The following is a 19,896-nucleotide window of genomic DNA, read 5'->3' on the forward strand; positions in this document are numbered from 1 at the left end:
AATGAGGTCCTATAATTTAAGTCTAAGAGTGACCTGTATTTTAACCAGTGCTCGACTTGAAAAATTTAAAGGGGGCCCTGTTTACTTAAAAAAAAAAAAAAAGGCGTCCCCTAAACTTGCTAAGCGTTATAATTATAACGTCATAATAGTAGGGAGATGCTAAAATATTTAAAAATTAGTTTGGATACTCCGTCAGGACGTGTTCTCCCTCAAGTCGAGCACTAAATTTAACTGATGTTGTTCAAATTAAATTAGTTATTCTAAAATATTATTTTTTACTAAATATGTTTGTAATAGAAAAAATTAAACTACATTGTCATGCAAAAACTTATTGTAATAATAAAACAGCGACAGTTTACTAAAAAAGTACAAATCATAAAAAACTGAAGCCATTTGAGAAAAATATATGAGATTCAAGGAAAAATTATTAATTGGGACAAATATACCGTAAAAAATTGAAAATATGTTTATTCAGTTATTTATAAATTATAATTTATTAAATATACTTACACGTTTTGTTAAAATAGGGATCCAAAAGTATTTTAGGCACCTCCTGAAATACAGGTTTGCGCACGCCTATGGTTATTATACATGTACTATTAAATAGTTAAACAACCTAAACACTAACTGTTCAGTTATATATCAATGTATATTTAATATACACAAGGTTCATTGATGCTAAAAGTATATTTTCCGTATACAGCCAGGCTAAACAGCTAGAGTAGTTTTTTTTTAACATAAGCAGTACTTAAATAGACTTCATTCGGAGTTAATTATATTTATTTATGCTAAGTAAACAATTGAATAAATCAATACATTTGTAGAAAAGTAAAGGACTACTAATTTAAATAAAACAAAATAATTTATATTCTTATTTTTTACTACACATAATTTAATAAAGTAGGTACTAGAAATTATCTATTTTTTTAAAATAATCTATAGTATAACTAGATACTTTAATTTGGAAATTAGAATAACTGAAAATGTAGTCTGTATAATAGCGGTTAAATACAAATTCAAGTAAATTTTATTTAATCAAATTTCTTAATATTTCACAAAGAAAAATAGTTTAGAAATAATAAATTAATATCAATAGTCTTTAATTGGTAATTGATATATATTTCTAATGAATTTGGACTTTAAGGGGCTTCCTTTAAATTTTCCTATACTGGAGCCTGGGGCAAATGGTCCTGTTGCCCACCCTCTGGCCCCGGTCCTGCAAGTGCATATCCTAAACCTATAGTAAAACAACCATTAACGATCCCAATTGATATTGTATGACTACTGGAGAAAAAATTACAATACTTTGAAAAATAATAAAAAAAAAACAGCCATCACAAAATTGTATTGTTTTATTCACAAAATACCCAGGTACAACTATCTACATAATATTAACCTAGATGCAACAGTGCTATTTAGTATATTAGTACTGCAATCGCGATTTTGTTTATGGTAATTTTTCTGCAATTATAGTTGTCGCGATGATTAACGTAGGACACAGAGAATGACTAAGTATTAATATACATTAAATATAACATGCATTTAACTGCATCCTGAATACATCATCATTGTAATCCAATAATTATCGATAGTCCAAAGAATACATTATAAGACAATATGCAAACATTTCTGTGAGTGCAATATATGAAAAAGATTCAAAGTAAAGTAATCACACATTAAATATGCAATTACTTTACTTTTAATTAAATGTTTTCATTACATAAATAAGTATTATTTTCGATGTATCAGATGTGAATAACGAGATACTTGTATTATAATTTATTTAATTCTTGATGAATGCACTTAATGAATAATAAATTTCAATATTTTTACAAACCTAAATGTACCATTATAACTTATTGTGGTTTATTATGATTGCTGTTAAGAGAAAGTTCTATAAAACTAAATATATAAACAAATTTTAGAGTAGGTTGATTAAAATGAAAATAAATTATTATTTGTATATAAAACTTAGATTAGACAGTTACTAGTCTGACACACAAATGAAGCCTTTTCATAGAATTATATTATCTGATTAAAATATTAATTATTTACCAGCTCCTAAAATTATTGACCTAATATTGTAAAAAGTATATTTAATAAAATATTCCAGTTTTTCAGTTTTTCTATTATAAATCCATTTTATTCCACTAATAATTGAAAAAACATTTTATCTTAATTTAAAATGTCAGGTAAACATTAAAAACAGTCTCCAGTACTTGAAAAATGAGTGAATAATAGATTTATAATATTTCAAGAACTAATAGCATCAGGTGGCATGAAACCTGAATTACTGAAACTTCTTAAAGATGCTCGTCCATTAGGATAAATAGAAAGTGCTGTAATGCTTGCATGATCTATACCCAAACGTAACCAAGCTTCTGGTGTTAATTGTAAAGTTCTAAAACATAAAAAAAATGTTATGATAATTTTGATCCAAAAAGTAAAAAATACAAGTATACCTAGTAAAAACTAAATTACATTAAATAAATTAACAAATAGTCGACAACTAAAAATTCTTCGCTTTACAAATACAGAATATATTTTGTTAGTAAATAATAAACAAATATAATTACCTCATAACAAAATATCTTATAACATTTCCATGACAAACAATTATTTCATAAGAATTTTCTTTTTGTTCTGGTGGAGCTCTATGAATGAATTTCCGAAAAGCAGCTTCAATTCGAGCACCATCACGATAAAACTGCTAAATTATATTAAATAAAAAAGTGTTGTATAAGATTTATAAACTTGCTTTTAATTCATGCTTACATATAATTCAGGTTTCCAATGTTTGTTGGGTGGATCTGGAGGTACTGGTGCACCTTCTCTTAATAAATCAGATGAATATAAGGGTAAATTTGCTGGTAAATGTTTTTGGATCAATGAGCAAGTTTCCATTGCACGTGTCATTGTTGATTGTGTAATTGACGTCCATGGATAGTTCAATAAACTTAAACGTTCACCAGTCAATAAAGCTTGTCTTCTTCCTATTAACAAATATTTCAAAGTCAAACCTATTTTTTATTTAAGTCTGTCAAGTAGGTAAATAATAAAATAATAAAATATTGATACCATGATAGTTATTAATATTACAGAAAATATAATAAAAATACCTACCAAACGGATTGTTTGTTTTTTTTTTTTCAAATGGTTATTGATCTAATAACATTGAATATAAGCTGGGTAAAGCATTGAATTATTGAATAACCAATGCTTGTTTTTAAATTATTAATTTGTTCTCGTATTTTACAGTAACAAAGTACTTAATAAAATACAATCATCTATTTTTATTTAATTTCATAAAATAATAATATCAATAAAAATAAAAATATAAGTACTTACTTATATTTTTATATTTTACTACTGATAAATTAAAGTTGATATAGATTTACAATAAATACTTATACATCATAAGTATGCATATTATTTTATATTTATTTTTAAATAATTCTGAGGTAATACATACCGAGTTCAGTCAACTTCCTTTCCTCATCAGTCTCACCATTTAGATTGTATTGCCCATGTCTAATAAGAAAAATGTGCCTTGTTGCACGGGATTTTTTTTCTTCTATTTGCTTATTATACTCATTTTGTAATTTGGAGTTGTTTGGGTCAACTGGTTTCACCAGGCTCTTTGGATCTCGTCTGGAAAACGTATATATTGACGAACACAATCATATATATACTTTTAAGTGAAAAAGACAAGGTGAAGAATAAATAAATAACAAAGGGTTATAAGAAATATAATTTATTATGTCATTCATAGTGCAGAAAGACTAGACAATATGACTATGTTAGTTTTGATTAGCACTTCTTTTGCGAGAAGCTTATAAAAAAACAATTGAGATTATAAAGCAAATTATTAATATAAAATAGGTTACTAAAACAAAATAAATTTTTCTTTTAAGTGACTAGGAATGTGAAAGTTGATATAAAAGCAATAAATACTTAACTATAAAACAATCTTAGTGAGCAGAATGTACATTTTGTAATGCAGTCTTATTATAGAAGTTGTTAGTATTGAAATATAATATTAACAACATTATTTGGTGCACAAATTCAAGTGTCCAGCAAATGTTTTATTTTGGTATTAAGCCTCGTGCTTTTGGATAGTTTTTATTTGAAGAAGGTTTAATTTTTGGTCCAACAGCACTTCGAATATTCTTTGGCCGTTCAGCAATAGATGCATCAACTTGTAAGTCATCCTCAACTTTCAATGCTTCGTCAAGCATTGATAATAATGAAGGGGAAATTTCTGGTTTCTTATATTCTTCTAGTTTATGTTCAAGTGTAAGTAAATTCAATGTTATCAAATTTTCATTTCTTCTGTTATTAATCACACCATTTATGCATCCCCGAGTATGTCCTTCTAATTGATTACTAACCATACGCCATTCATTAGTATCATCATCATAATATAGTCTATCTTTAACATTTTGAAGTTCATCTTGAGGTATAAAATTTGACATTATTATATTGCCAAGTTTAAGTTGACGAGTCATGGCTTCTTGATTAGATTCAATATCTCTTCTTTGTTTGGAGTATTCTTCTTCTTTTACTTTTAATTCACCTTTAAGACTTTGATAAAGACCCATCAACTTATCAAATTTAGCTTGTTTAGATTCTACTTCTTCCAGTAATGTTGAATAGGTTTCTCGAATTGACTCTGTATAGCCAGCGATTTCTTCTAAGTTTTTGGCTAGTTCCTGTTCCATTCTTATTTCTTCTTGAATCTCTTTATTGCGCTTATCAATTTGACTTTGTTGCTCATATAAATGATCTGTAATTGATTTACCTCCTCTTAATAGGCTACTTTCCATGGATTGAATACGAGTAATCAATGAAGCCATAAAATCCATTTCTTCAGCAACTTTTGCCTTTTCTAATTCTATATCATACAACATCCTATTTTGATCATCAGTTGAAAGATTGTCTTTATTTTCTAAAATGTTATTGCGCTTTTCATTTAGATCTTGCTGCTGTTTTTCTAAAAATTTTGTATGTTCTTGAAGATTTTCTACATCATAGTTTTTTTCTTTTTTAGTTACTTTTTTTGACGACTTTTCATTTAAAATATTTCGTAATTTGGATATTTCATCTTGATATTGTCTAATTAAAGCATCCTTGGGATCTTCATTAACACGTGGTGCATTATGTATATTTTTTGCTCTGTTTGCATAACGTAAAGTAGTGAGTGTTTCATCCCAGTTATAACTGGCTGGTCCAATATTAGCTATCATTAGTGTTTTAGAATTTCCTCCTAATGAATCTTGTAATAGTCTTGTAAGCTTTGAATCTCTATATGGTATATGTGAAGAACTTTCTTCAACAAGAGCATGTATAACATTTCCCAGAGTAGACAATGAAAGATTAATTTTTCCAGCTTCTTTAAGTCGTTGACCAGTAGCTCCACTTTTGCTTTGCCTTTCACTACCAGCCAAATCAACGAGATTCAACTTTCCAACTCTAATACGTTCAGTAGAACTTTTAATTTCAACAGTTACTGTAAAAATAGCATGGCTTCTAGAGCTATGCTCATTCATATCAGTTGCACCAATAGTTCGATTTTTGTTACCTTCTTGCATAACTTTTAACATTTCTTGAACATTTTTACAAATATATTTGTTTAAATTATTTACATAAACGCCAACATCTTTGTCTTCACGAAGTTCACATTTTCCTTTAGATTTTGCTTCTAATAAATCACGAACTTCTTCCTGGTATATCTCCAAATAAGAAGAAAATACTAAATATTGTTTATTATTTGACTGTTCAATAGTTTGAAATATTTGTTCGAAAGTCCGAGGTATTATACCACGATTTTCTTGGTCAGTTAAAGGTAATTTTTCATCTCTGACACCTTCCATTGTATAGGTCTTACCAGTTCCAGTTTGACCATATGCAAATATAGTAGCATTAAATCCATTTAAAACGGATTCAATTAAAGGATGAACCATTTTTGCATATAGATCTTTTTGAGAGGAGTTCCAATCAAAAACAGAATCAAATGTAAATTGTTTATATTCAGAATCATCATTTTTTGGAACAGCAACTGCAACTGAATTTTCTTCTTTGATTATTTTCACAACCTCTGTATAACCATTAGATATTTCTTTAGAACTCATAGGACGACATCTCACGATCACCTGGATGTTTTCTTTTTTCGTTTTAGCTGAAGACTGGCGACCGCTTCGCTTTTTCGTCTCCATTGTGGGAAATGCAATATTTTTTTGTGTTATGGTTAGACTGACAGGTATATAATTTAAATCGCGGTTGAGCTAGCACCTGCAAATGTTAAAAAACACACCCCAGTCACAGTTAAAGATTAATTAAATGTTTTAGCAAAGCAACAAAGTTTAGAGTGAACGATTAAGAAAATTATCACACATGTTACGCCGTCACCTGCAGACTACGGACGAGTAACAAACGCTCTTACCTGTCCCAATTGGAATCCCACTTAGATTCTCTGTTTTCGAACACGGTATAGTAATCTTTTTCATTGTCGACATTCAACCAACGTTTGTTGAAACCGTAATATGTAGCTAGACTACCGCAGGCCGCGCTCAAACCTACCGCGACAAATTGATTTAAGCGACGATAAGTTGACGCCATATGGTCTATTAGAAAAGTATGAAAATCGTATTACGCGCACATAGGCCACGCAACTAGTTGCTACTCCTACTAATTGCAAACACGTATATAGAGAACGGAAATGGCTTGACCAAAAAAGGAACTATAAACCGACTGCGGCACAGCTAAACAAATGCACGTACAAGAACGTGCACATATACAACACTGTTTTACAATGGTAACGACGGATACTAAATATGAATCACCGGGTTGAGGGGGTACCGCAACCGTAATCAGCGGCTGCGGAGAGTGGACTGGTCGGGCACTCGGTGACGGTGAAGAGAGGGTCGGCGACGGCTAGACGGTTTTGGAATCGCGGTGTAGATTGTTGTAGATATCAATAGTCGATTTGATTACGCTCAGTACAAGATTGCGGGTACCATATGTGTTAGCTGGTAACCGTGGTGACGGTACCTCATGGTATCAGGATGTGCGGAAAATTCGTGTGAAAATTCCGTTCCTTACAACGGGAACACCAACGTTTAAACGCTTGTACGGTTGAAATTCGTATGCATTTGATGCATATAACTATTAAGTCTATTTAGTCTACAATGTAGACTCTACATTAATTCATAGAATAAATACAAATTAATAATATTTATTCTGTGATTAATGGGTTTTTGGAATTTTATCATGATATCATTACGGAATGAATAAATTCAATCTTTTCCGCGATCCAATCGTTGTTCCTTCAATTAAGTAATAAAAATTACTTGTTCCTTCCTTCCACGGCTAACCGTGTTATCGTCATTCATTGCTCGTGGTCGATTCGATGATTGCGTTATCGTTATCCGTCCAGGTTAGGTTTTTATTTAAATAAAAACATGTTTTGAACTTTTGAATTAGGTTCGATAAAAACAGTTCGTGTAAATACGTCTACAATTTTTGGCTTTGACTCCGTCAAAACGTTATACCGATGGTCGTTTAGCTGTAAGTAAAATTAATCATTTTATAACTATAAAATGTACTTAGATGTTTCTAGTACGGTGCATTTACTTTCGATGGCCGATTATTTGTTCGCTGACTGTTTAAAAATGATATATGTACTTCCTAAAGAGTGTTTTAAAGTTGTTCTTTTTCTTTTTTTTTTCTATTTTAGTGTTATATTCGTTGACTATTAAGTTTAAACTTTTTTCTAGATTCAAATTGCTTACATATTGTAACCTTTTGACTTATACATAATTCTTTTTATTTTAACATACCACGTATATTTTTTCATTTGTTGTGAAATTTAGTCTACTATTATAGAATATTTTTAAACATAATATAGTTTTTAAAATATAATTTAATATTTTATTTTGCATGTAAAATAGAATTTACAGTATTTATATCCATAGTACAAAAATTACATATCTTTCCAGTTATTAGAAGTACTTAATTGGTATAAAGTTGATGTGTATTAATAATAATTTTAAACATTTTTATAGATGTCTGACGATTCAGATTCTGACCACAGTTTCGGTGACTGGGTAGAAAATGGATCTGATTCGGTTAAGTGCCTAATTTGTGAACAATCATTTAATGATGTACCAGAAGCAATAGTTCACTGTAGTAAAGATCACAGTTTTGATTTTTCAGTTGCAAAACGTAAGTATAATATGGATTTTTATTCATACATTAAATGCATCAACTACACAAGAACTCAAGTACAAGAAGATGAAAATTTTAATCCTAGTACACTCTTTGAACTCGATTCTCAACCATGGAATGATGATAAATACTTGTCACCTGTTATAAAAGATGATCCTTGGCTAATGATTGGTAAGAAATTTTAAAATTTGTTTAATTTGCCATTACATTTTTACAATATTTTTTTAGGTTCCTATTTCAATATTAAAAACTTTTCATTTTACAATATTACCTGTAAAACTCAATTATTAGTTTTTTAAATCTATTTTATAAAACACCTATATTTGAAAAATATGTAAAAAATAACCTAATGTACAATTGATTGGTACAAATATTTACTAAATAGTTGTTAATTATTTAAATTAAGTATTGTTCCTTTGTAATCAAAGTTAAATTTAAGGTTTATTATTTAGATATTGATGATGTAATTGAAGAAGATAAGAGTTCAGAATCTGGTTATACTGTCAATTTTGAAAACAACCAATTTACATTGTCCTCTGAACATTTTAGTCATATACAAAATAAAATACAAACCGTTACAAAACAAGTAATATAAAAATTAAATTAAATAGTTGAACATTATTATTTCTTAGTTCAATAATGTTATTATAAAATATATTCAGCTGGAACTAAAAGAAAAAGAACTTGCTGATGCCCACAGTCAAATTGATCAAATGAAAGATACACTGACCAAAATTTTGTCTGCTCGACCTGAAGATTCTATTAACACAGCTTCTACCATCAATTTAGAAGACGATCAAGGTTATTTTGGTTCATATTCATCTGTTGACATCCATTATGAAATGCTTAAAGTAATTTATTTAAATTTATTAACTATCAACTATCTTCATGTGAGAAAAACATTTTATTCATTATATACAAAATTAATACAACTTAAACTTAAAAATATTTCTGTCCTTAAACATTAAAACAATATAAAATTATATAATGAATATAACATCACATATATTTACTGTCTTCATCTAATTGATGTGTAATATTGTATTACTATACTATACAAAATTATAACAATATTATAAAATCACTTAGATCTTTACTCATGACTTTATATTGATAATAATTACATTTAAATACTTATATTTTGATTTTAGGATAAAGTACGAACTGAAAGCTATAGTTCAGCTATATTATTGAATGCATCATCATTTAATGGTAAAACCGTGTTAGATTTGGGTACTGGTAGTGGAATACTATCCATGTTTATGGCAAAAGCTCAAGCAGTGAAAGTTTTGGCAGTTGATGAAGCTGATATATTATACAATGCTATGGACAATTTTAGGTATGACATATCTTTTATTAATAGTATATCATTTATAACAAATATTTATAGTAATAAATATTTTATATTGTATTAATGTGTTACATAAATATATCAGAGAAAATGGATATGATGATATCATTGTACCAATCAAAGGAAGAATAGAGGATGTAACTTTACCCGTAGAAAAAGTTGATGCAATTGTTTCGGAATGGATGGGATACTTTTTGTTATTTGAATCCATGTTAGATAGTTTGATATTTGCTCGGGACAAGTATTTGAACAAAAATGGTATCATGTTACCCAATGAATGTAACTTATTTATCAGTGGTATAAGTGATACAGGCAAGTGCTAATAATAATTTAATATTTTTAATTCATTTTTATACACTTTATTGTAGTGGTTAACATTTTATTAATTAAACGTATCTGTAATTTGTATTACACATTATGCTTTTAACATATTTACCTTTTCAATAACTACTTTTATGTATATTTATTTATCTTAATAATAGTTGTGCTTTCTAAAAAATTAATATGTGGGTGGCTTATCAATAGTTATAATTTCCTAATTTATTAGATATCAGATAAAATTAATTCAATTTTTAAACATTTTTAATTTTTCATAATTATATTTATTTTTTATTGTAAAAATTACAGATAGATATAATGAAATATTAGGTTTTTGGTCAGATGTATATGGTTTTCGTATGCCGTCCTTAAGAACAGAAACATTAAATAAAGCACAAGTTGAAATTGTACCTATTGAGCATATTATAACTGAGGAATATAAACTTTGTTCCTTTGACATGTATACATGTGATACTAATTCTACAAACTTTAAAGTGAAATTCAAACTAAATGTAAACAAGACATGCTCAATGACTGGTATTGTTGGGTATTTTGATTCAGTATTTGATAATGAAAATCCCGTGACATTATCAACAGCTCCATATTCGCCACCCACTCATTGGAAACAAACCGTATTTCTTCTACCTGATCCAATTTCTGTGAATAAAGGTAACGTAAAAGATATTGTATTATTTAATAATATAATGATTCTGTTCTAAATGTTTCAAATTATCCATTACAAAATTATTATTTGTTACATAAACTATTGTAGGCTTATGATTGAATTGACTTAAGTATTATAAAATAATTACAACTGTTTAGTTTTTAACAATAATTGTTATACTTAAATAGTTTTATAGGTATTATTTTTATGTATTTTTACTATAATGATTATTGTTGTTTTGTTTTATATATGTCATAGGTGATATGCTTGTTGGTGATTTTCAATGTGTCCGAAATATAAAACAAGTGAGATCTTTGATTGTAACAATTACCATAAACAATAAAATATATACTTATAATGTATCTTAAAACTTTGTCATGTGATTATTTTATTTTATCATATTTTGTTGGCAAACATAAATATTAAACAACATAGAATACTTTTATATTTTTTCTTAAAATTATTCAAGATATATATTTTAATATATGAAACATGATTTTTATCTATTTTCTTAAGATATTCTAGAGTATTATTTAAAAAAATTTGTCTTGCTATTATCTTGACATGGTTCAGCTGAATTTTCTGCATTCATCCGCAAAAAAACTACACCTGTTAGGAATCAAAAAATTATAATAATATATAATAATCATAAAAACATTAGTGAAATTTAAATTTAAAAACATAAGTAATTAATAAAAAGTAATTAATTTGTATATGTGATTAATAAAATAAGTAGCTATTTAATTTTGAAACTAATATGTCATTACCTGAGGGATTTACACGAACTTTTAGTGAAGATTCTGGATTAAAATTACACGATGTTGTATTTTCATTTCCATAAAGATTCTAAAAATTATACAGTGTATTATTTAATATATTTATTAAACTTGTATGAATAAATAGAAATTAATGAAATAGTAATTTTTTTAAAAAAATAAGACTTACAAAAACTTTGTAGCCATTAGGATTGTTCATACCGAAATCTTTTAATGTTATATTATAAGGATAAGGAGCACCGTCAACACGACGACTTACGAATGCTATTGCATAAGAGTAGTACCCATTATTAATGGGTTCAATTGGTCTGGTCCAAATATCGATACCTTTGTCCTAAAATAAATGTATTCATGTTTATTAACCGATGCAAATTTGACAGAAAATAACAAACCTTAAACACTCTATGGCCTTGTATTCCAAGAGCGTCTTGATTGATCTTAATAACTTCTTTATTTTGTAAAATTTCTTTAAATTCTGGACGTATCTCTTTTAACTTATTAGACATAAGTAACGGTGCGGCCAAAACAGCCCAAATGGCCATTTGTGTTTTACTTTGATCATACGTCAATCCAAAATTACCAATCAAAAGCTAAAATGAAATATGTTAGAACAAATGAAAAACTGCATAAAATCTTTGATAATAATATTACCATGTCTGGATCATTCCAGTGTCCAGGTCCAGCGTATTTTGCCCAAAACTCTTGTTTTTGTGCAAAATAATCTGCTATTTTTATCATACTATCCCATGAATCATCAATATCATCATAGTTACGCCAAAGATTGCAGTGTTTGGCCATTGATGCATAATCAATCTGTTATTAAAATTGTGGTTAATAGTTTACGAATTAGAGGTTAAATGTATAAATCTGTAGATACTTACTAACATTCCTTTTTCTTCTTGATAAGCTGGCCAGCTACAAGAGTATACCATTGGTCTTCCTGTGTTGTTCAAATGCTTTCCGAATTCTGGATAACCTGCATTAATAGTTAATTGAAATTAATTATTTTATATTTTTTTGTTTTTCAAAATTTCTTAATTTTGATTTAAGTGTCATAAATGATAATTTATTTATCAAATGTTGAAAACGATCTGCCAAGTATATAAAATGAGGTTTCTAATTTTTTGTAAGCAAACATAAAATTGTTTAAAATTAAAAGTTTTACAAAATATTTCACTATTGTGGATTTAATCTACTGTCCACTTGGAAAGTTATTCGTGGTTCAAAAATATAAATGTATAACAGAATGAAATGTAGTATTTGGTCTGCTTTTTCCTCAAAAGCTCATCTGTATTTTATTAAGTTTAATACGATAATATTTATATATATAATGCAATTCGGATTTTTAAATTCTGAGCAATTACGACGTATGAAACCGAGTATCCGAAGGGCCTTATTACAGATCATATTTATATGGTTATTGAAAGACAGGTCATTTGATAATAATATACCTAGATCTTTTATTTGTGTTACTACCGTAAGATCAGAGCTATTAATTGTGTAATTAAATTTTAGGTTTAATTTTCAACGAGAGAAAATTATCTGTGAGAATTTTTCAACGTTTATGCTGAATCCGTTTATTGTGTACCACGAATAAAATGTATTCAAATCAGATTGTAATTTAGTACAATCATCAATTGAATAAATTAGCAAATAAAGTTTTAGATCGTCAGCAAAAATTAAAAACTTTAGTTTTCAAAGATATTTGTAATATCATTTATAAATAATAAAAAAAGCAGGGGCGATAGGTGTCCACCCTGTGTGACACCGGATAAAGCCTTAATACTTGTTGAGATAGAATCACCTAATTTAACTTGTTGCGATCTCTCATTTAGGTATGATTTAAACCATTTTAATATTTGTCCAGATATGCCGTTATATTCTAATTTTATTTAATAAAATAGATAGATCTACTCCATCAAATGCTTTTCTTATATCAGTATACACTGCATCAACCTGCGTACCTTTACTAATTATTGATACAATGTCAGTATAATATACTAGTAAATTTGTAATGGTAGATTTAGCATAACGAAAACCATGTTGGTTATCTGAAATAATATTATTAAATGCCGTTGCTAATTTAGGTGCTATCATTTTTTCTAATGTTTTTGGTAGTGTACTAAGGCGTGATATAGATGATAATTATTCGCATCGTAGCGGTTGCCCGCTTTAAAAATAGGGTAAACATAACTAGTCTTCCATTTATCGAGATAACAGTCAGTTGATAACGATAGATTAAATAGGTTATGTATAGGATAAGATAACGTATAAAGACAATTGAGATAGATTATTACAGGTATAAGTCGGGGCCACTTTTGAAATCATTTGACAAAGAGTCTCAAATATTTCAACCACCGTAAATTCACATTTATTAAAATTAATATCAGATTCAAAATCATAGACAGGATTACAATTTTTATTTGATTGGGTATAGACCGATTCAAAGCATAATTTAAACATATTTACAGTCTCATCTAAGGACGTTGCCTTAGAATCACCGTAAGTAATATTTTGTGGAATGGTGTTAGATTTCTGTATGTTTTTTACAAATTTCCAGAATTGCTTTGGATTTTTTATAAGGAAGATTGTATTTTTTCTAAATATTTTTCAAAACATAATTTAGCTAACAATTTACATTTTTTCCTAATCGAAGAGAATTCAATGTAATGATTGTTAAAACGAGATGATTTGAATGATTTATGACACTTTTTTTTTATTACTAGGGTGCAGAGTTCTTTAGAGAATCATCTGGGAAACGAAGTATTTCATGAAGTTTTTTTAGGGACCGTTTTTTCAATTGTATCAAGTACTATTTGATAAAAATTATTTAAAGTAAAATTTATATTATTTTCTTTATAAACACTAGACCAATCATGATTGCCAAAAATAATATTCATGTCATAATATTAACAAATAAATTATTAATATTCATTAGGTACCATTCTAAATATTCCAATTCCAACTCTTAGAATTAATTAACTTTATAGTTAAGCTTGCGGTAGAAGCGGTTATACCTTTATCCATGAGCCGGACGTTCGAATAACATCCGTCCAGTTTAACGTAGTCCACGTCCCATTCGGCAAAAGTTTTGGCATCTACCTCTTCGTAACCTAATACTCCTGGATATCCTGCGCATGTTTTGGTGCCCCAGTCCTCATATAATCCGAATTTAAGACCTTTGGAATGTACCTGTTATGAGTTGTTCGATTGAATATTGAACAGTATCCCCATTATTAGGATATTATATACTTTCGGTCATTATCATTGAATGGGAACAATGTTGAGAAATAACTTAGACATTACTATTGCAGTAGCACTTACATAGTCTGATAGCGCTTTGATACCGCTTGGGAACCGTTGACTGTCGGCTTGTAGTTTTCCGTTTGCCGATCTGTTCTTGGCTAACCAACAGTCGTCGACGATGAGGTATTGATAACCCAATTCAGCGTAGCCTTCGCTCACCAACAAATCTGCTGCTCTCATAAACAATTGTTCGCTAAAAATCGTGGTATTATAAAAGTATTGTTCATCAGTGAAAACGATAAAAACTATATAGGTTTAAATTTTTTTGTGAGTTTTATGACTGTCGTTTTCTTCAGCATTGCTTATCTGTCTATTCTAAAATCAGTACCTAGTTGTACTTAAAAATATAGATATCCAGGAAGTCGTATAACATTAACAAAATTTATTTATTTAACAATAATAAAACTATTTTGAATTAGTATTAAAAAAATCAGTGATATCATAATTTACCGACTATACTTATGTCAAAATAGTTTAACTTGGTATTATACTACATAAGATCATAAGAATATGATAGTATAAATTAAATTTATATAAAGCGAATACATTTTAAACTAACACAAAAGTTGAATGAAAATACTAGGTAATTAATTTTATTCTGAATAACAGTTGTAAAAAAAGTGATTCAGATATTTTATATTTTATTTTTCTATCCCTGAGCTTCGGCAGCTTTGAGACCAAGTTTAGTAAGTACCTATCAGTCTATTGTGTGATTTGACTCAATACTTATAACATATCCTGAAAGTCTACTACTGTCGCTGATTAATGGATTAATTCGAATGTTTTTGTAGATATCAAATCACAAATGCTGAATGTTGATGAATTAATAGTGGCGTGGTGAACTTAAATCTCTAATGAGACACAATCATTTGTATTAATTTTTTTTTCGTATAAATTTTTCTGAAAAAAATATATTTATTTAAACAACAATGATTTTTCAATACGATATTTTAAGTTGCGTTATTACCAGTGCTCGACTTGGCAAAATTAAAGAAGGGGGACTCTATTTACTTTAAAAAAAATAACGTCCCCAAAACTGGCTAAGCGTTATGATTATAGCGTAATACTAGTAGGGGGACGCTGAAATTTCTGAAAATTAGTTGAGGTACTCCGTCGCCATGCGTCCCCCCTCAATTCGAGCACTGATTATTACCTCTTAAAAATATATTTTAAAACTCCATTCATAACTTAAAAACATTAAACTTTCCGAACCCCGGGACACCCATCACCATTTTGAATTGAGTCACGTGCTTCAAATAAAGTTGTTCATCACGCCACTGTGAATTAGTAAATTAAATTACTTGACGCAATCGTCGGGATACGTCTCACAGTCCGTAATGCATCTATAACGTTGCCATGCGAGCCATCCCATTGGCGGTGTTAGCGCGAGCCCGTTGTCGAGCCCGTCGACCCATCCGATCGTCACAAAACTCGCCAGGCACGTCCACAGCAAACTGATAGAGAACATACTGGAATGAGAAAATAAGAGACTAATGTGATATGCTCGAGAAAGATTTTTACGTAGGCATTATACATTATAATGCACACATCCATATCTATATTAAATATATTCATATCCTTATGTGCAAGGGTTTTTGGTGTGGTACTGAAATCCAACTATAGCAATGGAAATAAAAACCATACGCACATAGAACCGCCGCGTCGGCGTGTTTCAATTTCACCTGTTCGTTTCCACTCCGACGGACAATCATTGTATAACACTGTAGTACGACTCTCCACCCGGGTTAGTTGTATTGCCAAAACGTAAACGTCCTCTATCGAATCGATGCATTACGGTAAGGCACGGATTCGAACTCGTTTTATTATTATATTAAACGTGGGTATGGCTACAAGATTTTGTCCATAGATATATCTTGTTCACTGTTCGTGTCACTTATCAGTCCATGGAGAGCCATAACCGAATGTTATCCGTTTGAAAACCGACGAAAATGTGTTCTCGTATACGTTTCGCAGCCGGTAAGATAACGCCAGTTTCCTTTCAAAAAAGGTCCTAACTACGGCCAGTAATGTATTTACAAGAGAAACGGAATATAAAGTATAGATCTGCTCCTGAGTTTTTTTTTTACGCCTAATTATTTTTCAATTATAATATTTTTGTCTTTAATGCGAATGTTTAAAATGCTTAAAAGTATGACTTGGAAATATTTTATTTATCTTGAATGAACTAAAAGTTAAAAGTACCTAAATGTATGCATATTTTGTAAACAGAGCAATGATGAAGTGAACGTAATAGATTCGCCCACGGGAAAATCTTTAATACGCCAGTGACCACGGTGACATCTACGACCGTCCATACACACATAGGTTTCTAACGAACGTAAGACTGATTTCGTTTACCCTCACCAACTTTAGGCGCAGATTCAAAACTAAAAACTAAACACTATCTAACCTAGGGGCTGAGGCCCTCTCAGCCCTCCCCCATAAATAAACCCATGTTCAATAGTAATACGCATAGGTTACATTTCGTAGACGATCGGTGCATGAAAACGTGAAAGATCTTACGAATATTCGCGACTACAAGCACACGTAAAAAATGTCAATTGGAACAGCGATTCCTAAAGCGTATTCCGTGAGATGATCTCAGTGGTTCTGTGAGATGTACGCGATGCGTTGAGAATAATTATTGTAAAAAACAATAATTATGAAATCTGTCTGTAAAATATTTTCTGGAGCAGTGCATATTTTAACTAATATACTGAGCGACAACAATGTATTGGCAAAAGTTAAGATATTTTTAATTATTTTATAATTGTATTTAGTAGTAATTTATTATGCTTGATTTTGTTATTTGTTTATCATTTAATTTGACGAAGTTGAAACATTAATTATATTGAAACGATAAAACCGCTAATTTCATCACAAAATAATGCTGTTCGTATCTGCCTAAATAAGACAAATCGAATCGGATAAACTAATGATAACTACAAAGAACTAAATGTACTCCTTCTTAGCTCCTGTATAAAAAATTCTTTATATCATTCACACTAAAAAATCACTATCAATTCAATCCTAATATGTGCAGTAATAAACGTGATACTTTTAAGTATAATCTAATTGTAAATTACACCAAAAAAAGAATAGGCCAGAAATTTGTCAATTATTTAGAGCCAATTAATTTCAATTGCTTAGACTTTAATTTGAAGAAACTTCTTAGAATAAATAATGAAACGAATGTAAATAAATCTGTATCTAATTTTTATTTAACTAATTTGTAATCTAAGAAATTATTCGTTTGTACTATGTTTCATTATTCACTGTCTGAAATTCTTTATTTATTTTATAATTCTATTTGTATTTACATTTAGTTTTAGATTATTGTGTGTATAATTTCTATCTTTATTTATCTTTGTCTTAAATTTCTTAATTGTAATTGTATGTATATTGTATATATTGTAATCTATTATTCTAATTTCTAATGTTAATACGTTGATTTTAATAAATAATTAATAACTCCCTATCTCCAACACAAGCTATAGCTTAAAGGAGATAGGACAATTATTAAATTTTAATATGATAAATTATTGTAAAATTAAATATTAATATGATAATAAATAAAATTGATTATCAGAATATCTACAATGGGAAGCCGATAAAAATCATACAATATTGTATTATAATACCACGGATGGACAACTCAAAGTTACAAGAGGGCCAATTTTTAGAAAATTAAAATCTAGCGGGCCGAAGCAGAGGGGAAAAAAAGGTCATTCAAAATATGAATTTTTATTAGCATTTATATACATCAAAATAATAAATTTAATACACACGATAGCACGACACGAATGATAAGAAGAAACTTACATAGTTAAATAGTTTGGTATAAACTGTTATGTTTGAAAGTTATACGTATACATACGTGTACATATGATATTTAAACATTTAACAATGTTTAATACCAGATGAAAATTATTATATCGATAAGATAGAGTAAATATAATAAGATAATATAAATGATTTGATGTAATTTGAAAATATAGCACGGGCTAGATAAAAAAGGCTCGCGGGTCGCCAGTTGCCCACCCCTGATATATACCATTACGAGTTTAGATGGTATTATGGTTTCTAAGGTTTGAAAAACTTTCAAACACTGGTTTCTAATTATCTTTTCTTATAGGTTTTTCATGATTTGTTGATGTTGATTTTATCGATTTTGATTATATCGTTGGTCAAAAGGCCAAGTCGTAACCCACAAAAACATAATTTTACAAGTGACACTTTGAACATGTTATCAATATTGGTTTACGACGTTAAGTAAACGGATTAATATTAAAATACAAATAGTTAAATTGTACAGTGGGTCGCGACAGTTGGTTAAACACAAGAAAATTGTATGAAATTTAATACTTCGTTAAAAACCTGTTTTTGAACAAAATGAGGGTTACAACAATTGGCCTTTTGACCAACGATATGCATGGACATTTTTATTTGTCGCCCAGATGAAATTGCTTAAAACATTCACTGTTCTGGAGTATTGGTTTTTGAAAAAATAACAGAGAAATTGGAATCCCACGAAACGCAAAACCGTTTCCTAGCGGTATAAAAGTTTGGGAACCGCTGGTCTTGAGGGCGGCTGCGCGGATCATCGCCAAGGTTTCGGTTTCCACGTGCCCACCCCTCAGACGAAAACAAACGACGATATTTAAATACGTACGCGATTGCAGCAGATGTGGTCGTTGACCGGCGTTGAGAACACGGATGTAGGCACGCGGGTCCGGCGGTCGAGTTGCTTCGGGTAAATCGACGGGGACCAACGTAGCACTGCGGTCGACCAACAGCCGGTCGGTACTGACGGCAATAACCGAACGGTGTCCGTGAGGACGACCCATAGTTATCGATGCCGCCGCTGCGCTCACCCGGTGTTTTGTAACTTCCGCGCGGGGGATTCGAGACCGGTTTGGCAACGCGATAGATCCCTATGACGCGCGGGATCATCGCGGTGTGATCCGTGTTGCATGTGCTTATCGTTACGATACGTGCAGGTTCACAAATGTTATGAAATTTTTTTAATTTTTTTTTAATAACATTATCATATTCGGTTGCGCAAGACTCGGCCCGGCGCGCATACCGAATGTAACGTGTGTTTCAAAACAGGTGAAGATCGAGAAATGAACGGCAGCCAAACGGAGGTCCGCGTGTTCCCGTGAATTATAATATAATACCATTCTCGTACGATTATTGTTGCACGTGCGCCGTGGATAGGACCGGCCCAAGGGTAGCTATGGGATGGCCGGGGT

General features: G+C 29.9%; 4 protein-coding genes across 5 annotated transcripts; 1 reads left to right on the forward strand and 3 right to left on the reverse strand.

The window, feature by feature from the left end:
• Positions 1-2,253: 2,253 nt before the first annotated feature.
• Positions 2,254-4,049, reverse strand: LOC112692788 (serine/threonine-protein phosphatase PGAM5, mitochondrial-like). Its single transcript, XM_025567575.1, has 5 exons — positions 4,045-4,049; positions 3,473-3,651; positions 2,776-2,993; positions 2,577-2,710; positions 2,254-2,401 (listed from the first exon to the last, which is right to left on the reverse strand). Exons 1-5 carry the CDS (start codon positions 4,047-4,049, stop codon positions 2,254-2,256), a joined length of 684 nt encoding a protein of 227 aa, XP_025423360.1.
• On the reverse strand, positions 3,734-6,535 carry LOC112692655 (kinesin-like protein KIF3B). Its single transcript, XM_025567387.1, has 2 exons — positions 6,443-6,535; positions 3,734-6,291 (listed from the first exon to the last, which is right to left on the reverse strand). Exon 2 carries the CDS (start codon positions 6,213-6,215, stop codon positions 4,086-4,088), a length of 2,130 nt encoding a protein of 709 aa, XP_025423172.1. The 5' UTR covers positions 6,216-6,291; positions 6,443-6,535; the 3' UTR covers positions 3,734-4,085.
• A 556-nt stretch (positions 6,536-7,091) lies between these two features.
• On the forward strand, positions 7,092-10,929 carry LOC112692656 (protein arginine N-methyltransferase 1-like). 2 transcript variants are annotated; one of them, XM_025567388.1, is made up of 8 exons: positions 7,092-7,566; positions 8,064-8,397; positions 8,679-8,812; positions 8,889-9,077; positions 9,378-9,565; positions 9,663-9,889; positions 10,205-10,564; positions 10,818-10,927. In XM_025567388.1, the coding sequence occupies exons 2-8, from the start codon at positions 8,064-8,066 to the stop codon at positions 10,925-10,927; spliced, it is 1,542 nt and encodes a 513-aa protein (XP_025423173.1). In that variant the 5' UTR covers positions 7,092-7,566. The 2 variants fall into 2 exon arrangements, with proteins under 2 accessions (XP_025423173.1, XP_025423174.1); XM_025567389.1 differs by lacking the exon at positions 7,092-7,566 and having other exon boundaries at positions 10,818-10,929.
• Positions 10,930-11,042: 113 nt separating this feature from the next.
• LOC112692790 (alpha-N-acetylgalactosaminidase-like) lies at positions 11,043-19,458 on the reverse strand. The gene is made up of 10 exons (XM_025567577.1): positions 19,314-19,458; positions 15,943-16,110; positions 14,660-14,834; positions 14,353-14,527; positions 12,217-12,311; positions 11,987-12,148; positions 11,728-11,925; positions 11,505-11,669; positions 11,327-11,405; positions 11,043-11,168 (listed from the first exon to the last, which is right to left on the reverse strand). Exons 2-10 carry the CDS (start codon positions 16,107-16,109, stop codon positions 11,089-11,091), a joined length of 1,296 nt encoding a protein of 431 aa, XP_025423362.1. The 5' UTR covers position 16,110; positions 19,314-19,458; the 3' UTR covers positions 11,043-11,088.
• Between the last annotated feature and the right edge of the window lie 438 nt (positions 19,459-19,896).

Source organism: Sipha flava, unplaced genomic scaffold, assembly GCF_003268045.1.
Source record: "Sipha flava isolate LNK unplaced genomic scaffold, YSA_version1 76_pilon_pilon, whole genome shotgun sequence".
Taxonomy (NCBI): domain Eukaryota; kingdom Metazoa; phylum Arthropoda; class Insecta; order Hemiptera; family Aphididae; genus Sipha; species Sipha flava.

Excerpts from the sequence above, each read along its gene's own strand:
- LOC112692788 (XM_025567575.1), bottom strand. Across the intron at positions 2,711-2,775 it reads ATTGGAAACCTGAATTATAT|CAGTTTTATCGTGATGGTGC; the intron begins GTAAGCATGAAT and ends AATATAATTTAG. Across the intron at positions 2,402-2,576 it reads ATAAGATATTTTGTTATGAG|AACTTTACAATTAACACCAG; the intron begins GTAATTATATTT and ends TTTATGTTTTAG.
- LOC112692655 (XM_025567387.1), bottom strand. The coding sequence starts at position 6,215 with ATGGAGACGAAAAAGCGAAGCGGTCGCCAGTCTTCAGCTAAAACGAAA.
- LOC112692656 (XM_025567388.1), top strand. The coding sequence starts at position 8,064 with ATGTCTGACGATTCAGATTCTGACCACAGTTTCGGTGACTGGGTAGAA. Across the intron at positions 8,813-8,888 it reads TACAAACCGTTACAAAACAA|CTGGAACTAAAAGAAAAAGA; the intron begins GTAATATAAAAA and ends AAATATATTCAG. Across the intron at positions 10,565-10,817 it reads TCCAATTTCTGTGAATAAAG|GTGATATGCTTGTTGGTGAT; the intron begins GTAACGTAAAAG and ends TATATGTCATAG.
- LOC112692790 (XM_025567577.1), bottom strand. The coding sequence starts at position 16,109 with ATGTTCTCTATCAGTTTGCTGTGGACGTGCCTGGCGAGTTTTGTGACG. Across the intron at positions 11,406-11,504 it reads CTAATGGCTACAAAGTTTTT|AATCTTTATGGAAATGAAAA; the intron begins GTAAGTCTTATT and ends TATAATTTTTAG. Across the intron at positions 11,169-11,326 it reads AGTTCGTGTAAATCCCTCAG|GTGTAGTTTTTTTGCGGATG; the intron begins GTAATGACATAT and ends GATTCCTAACAG.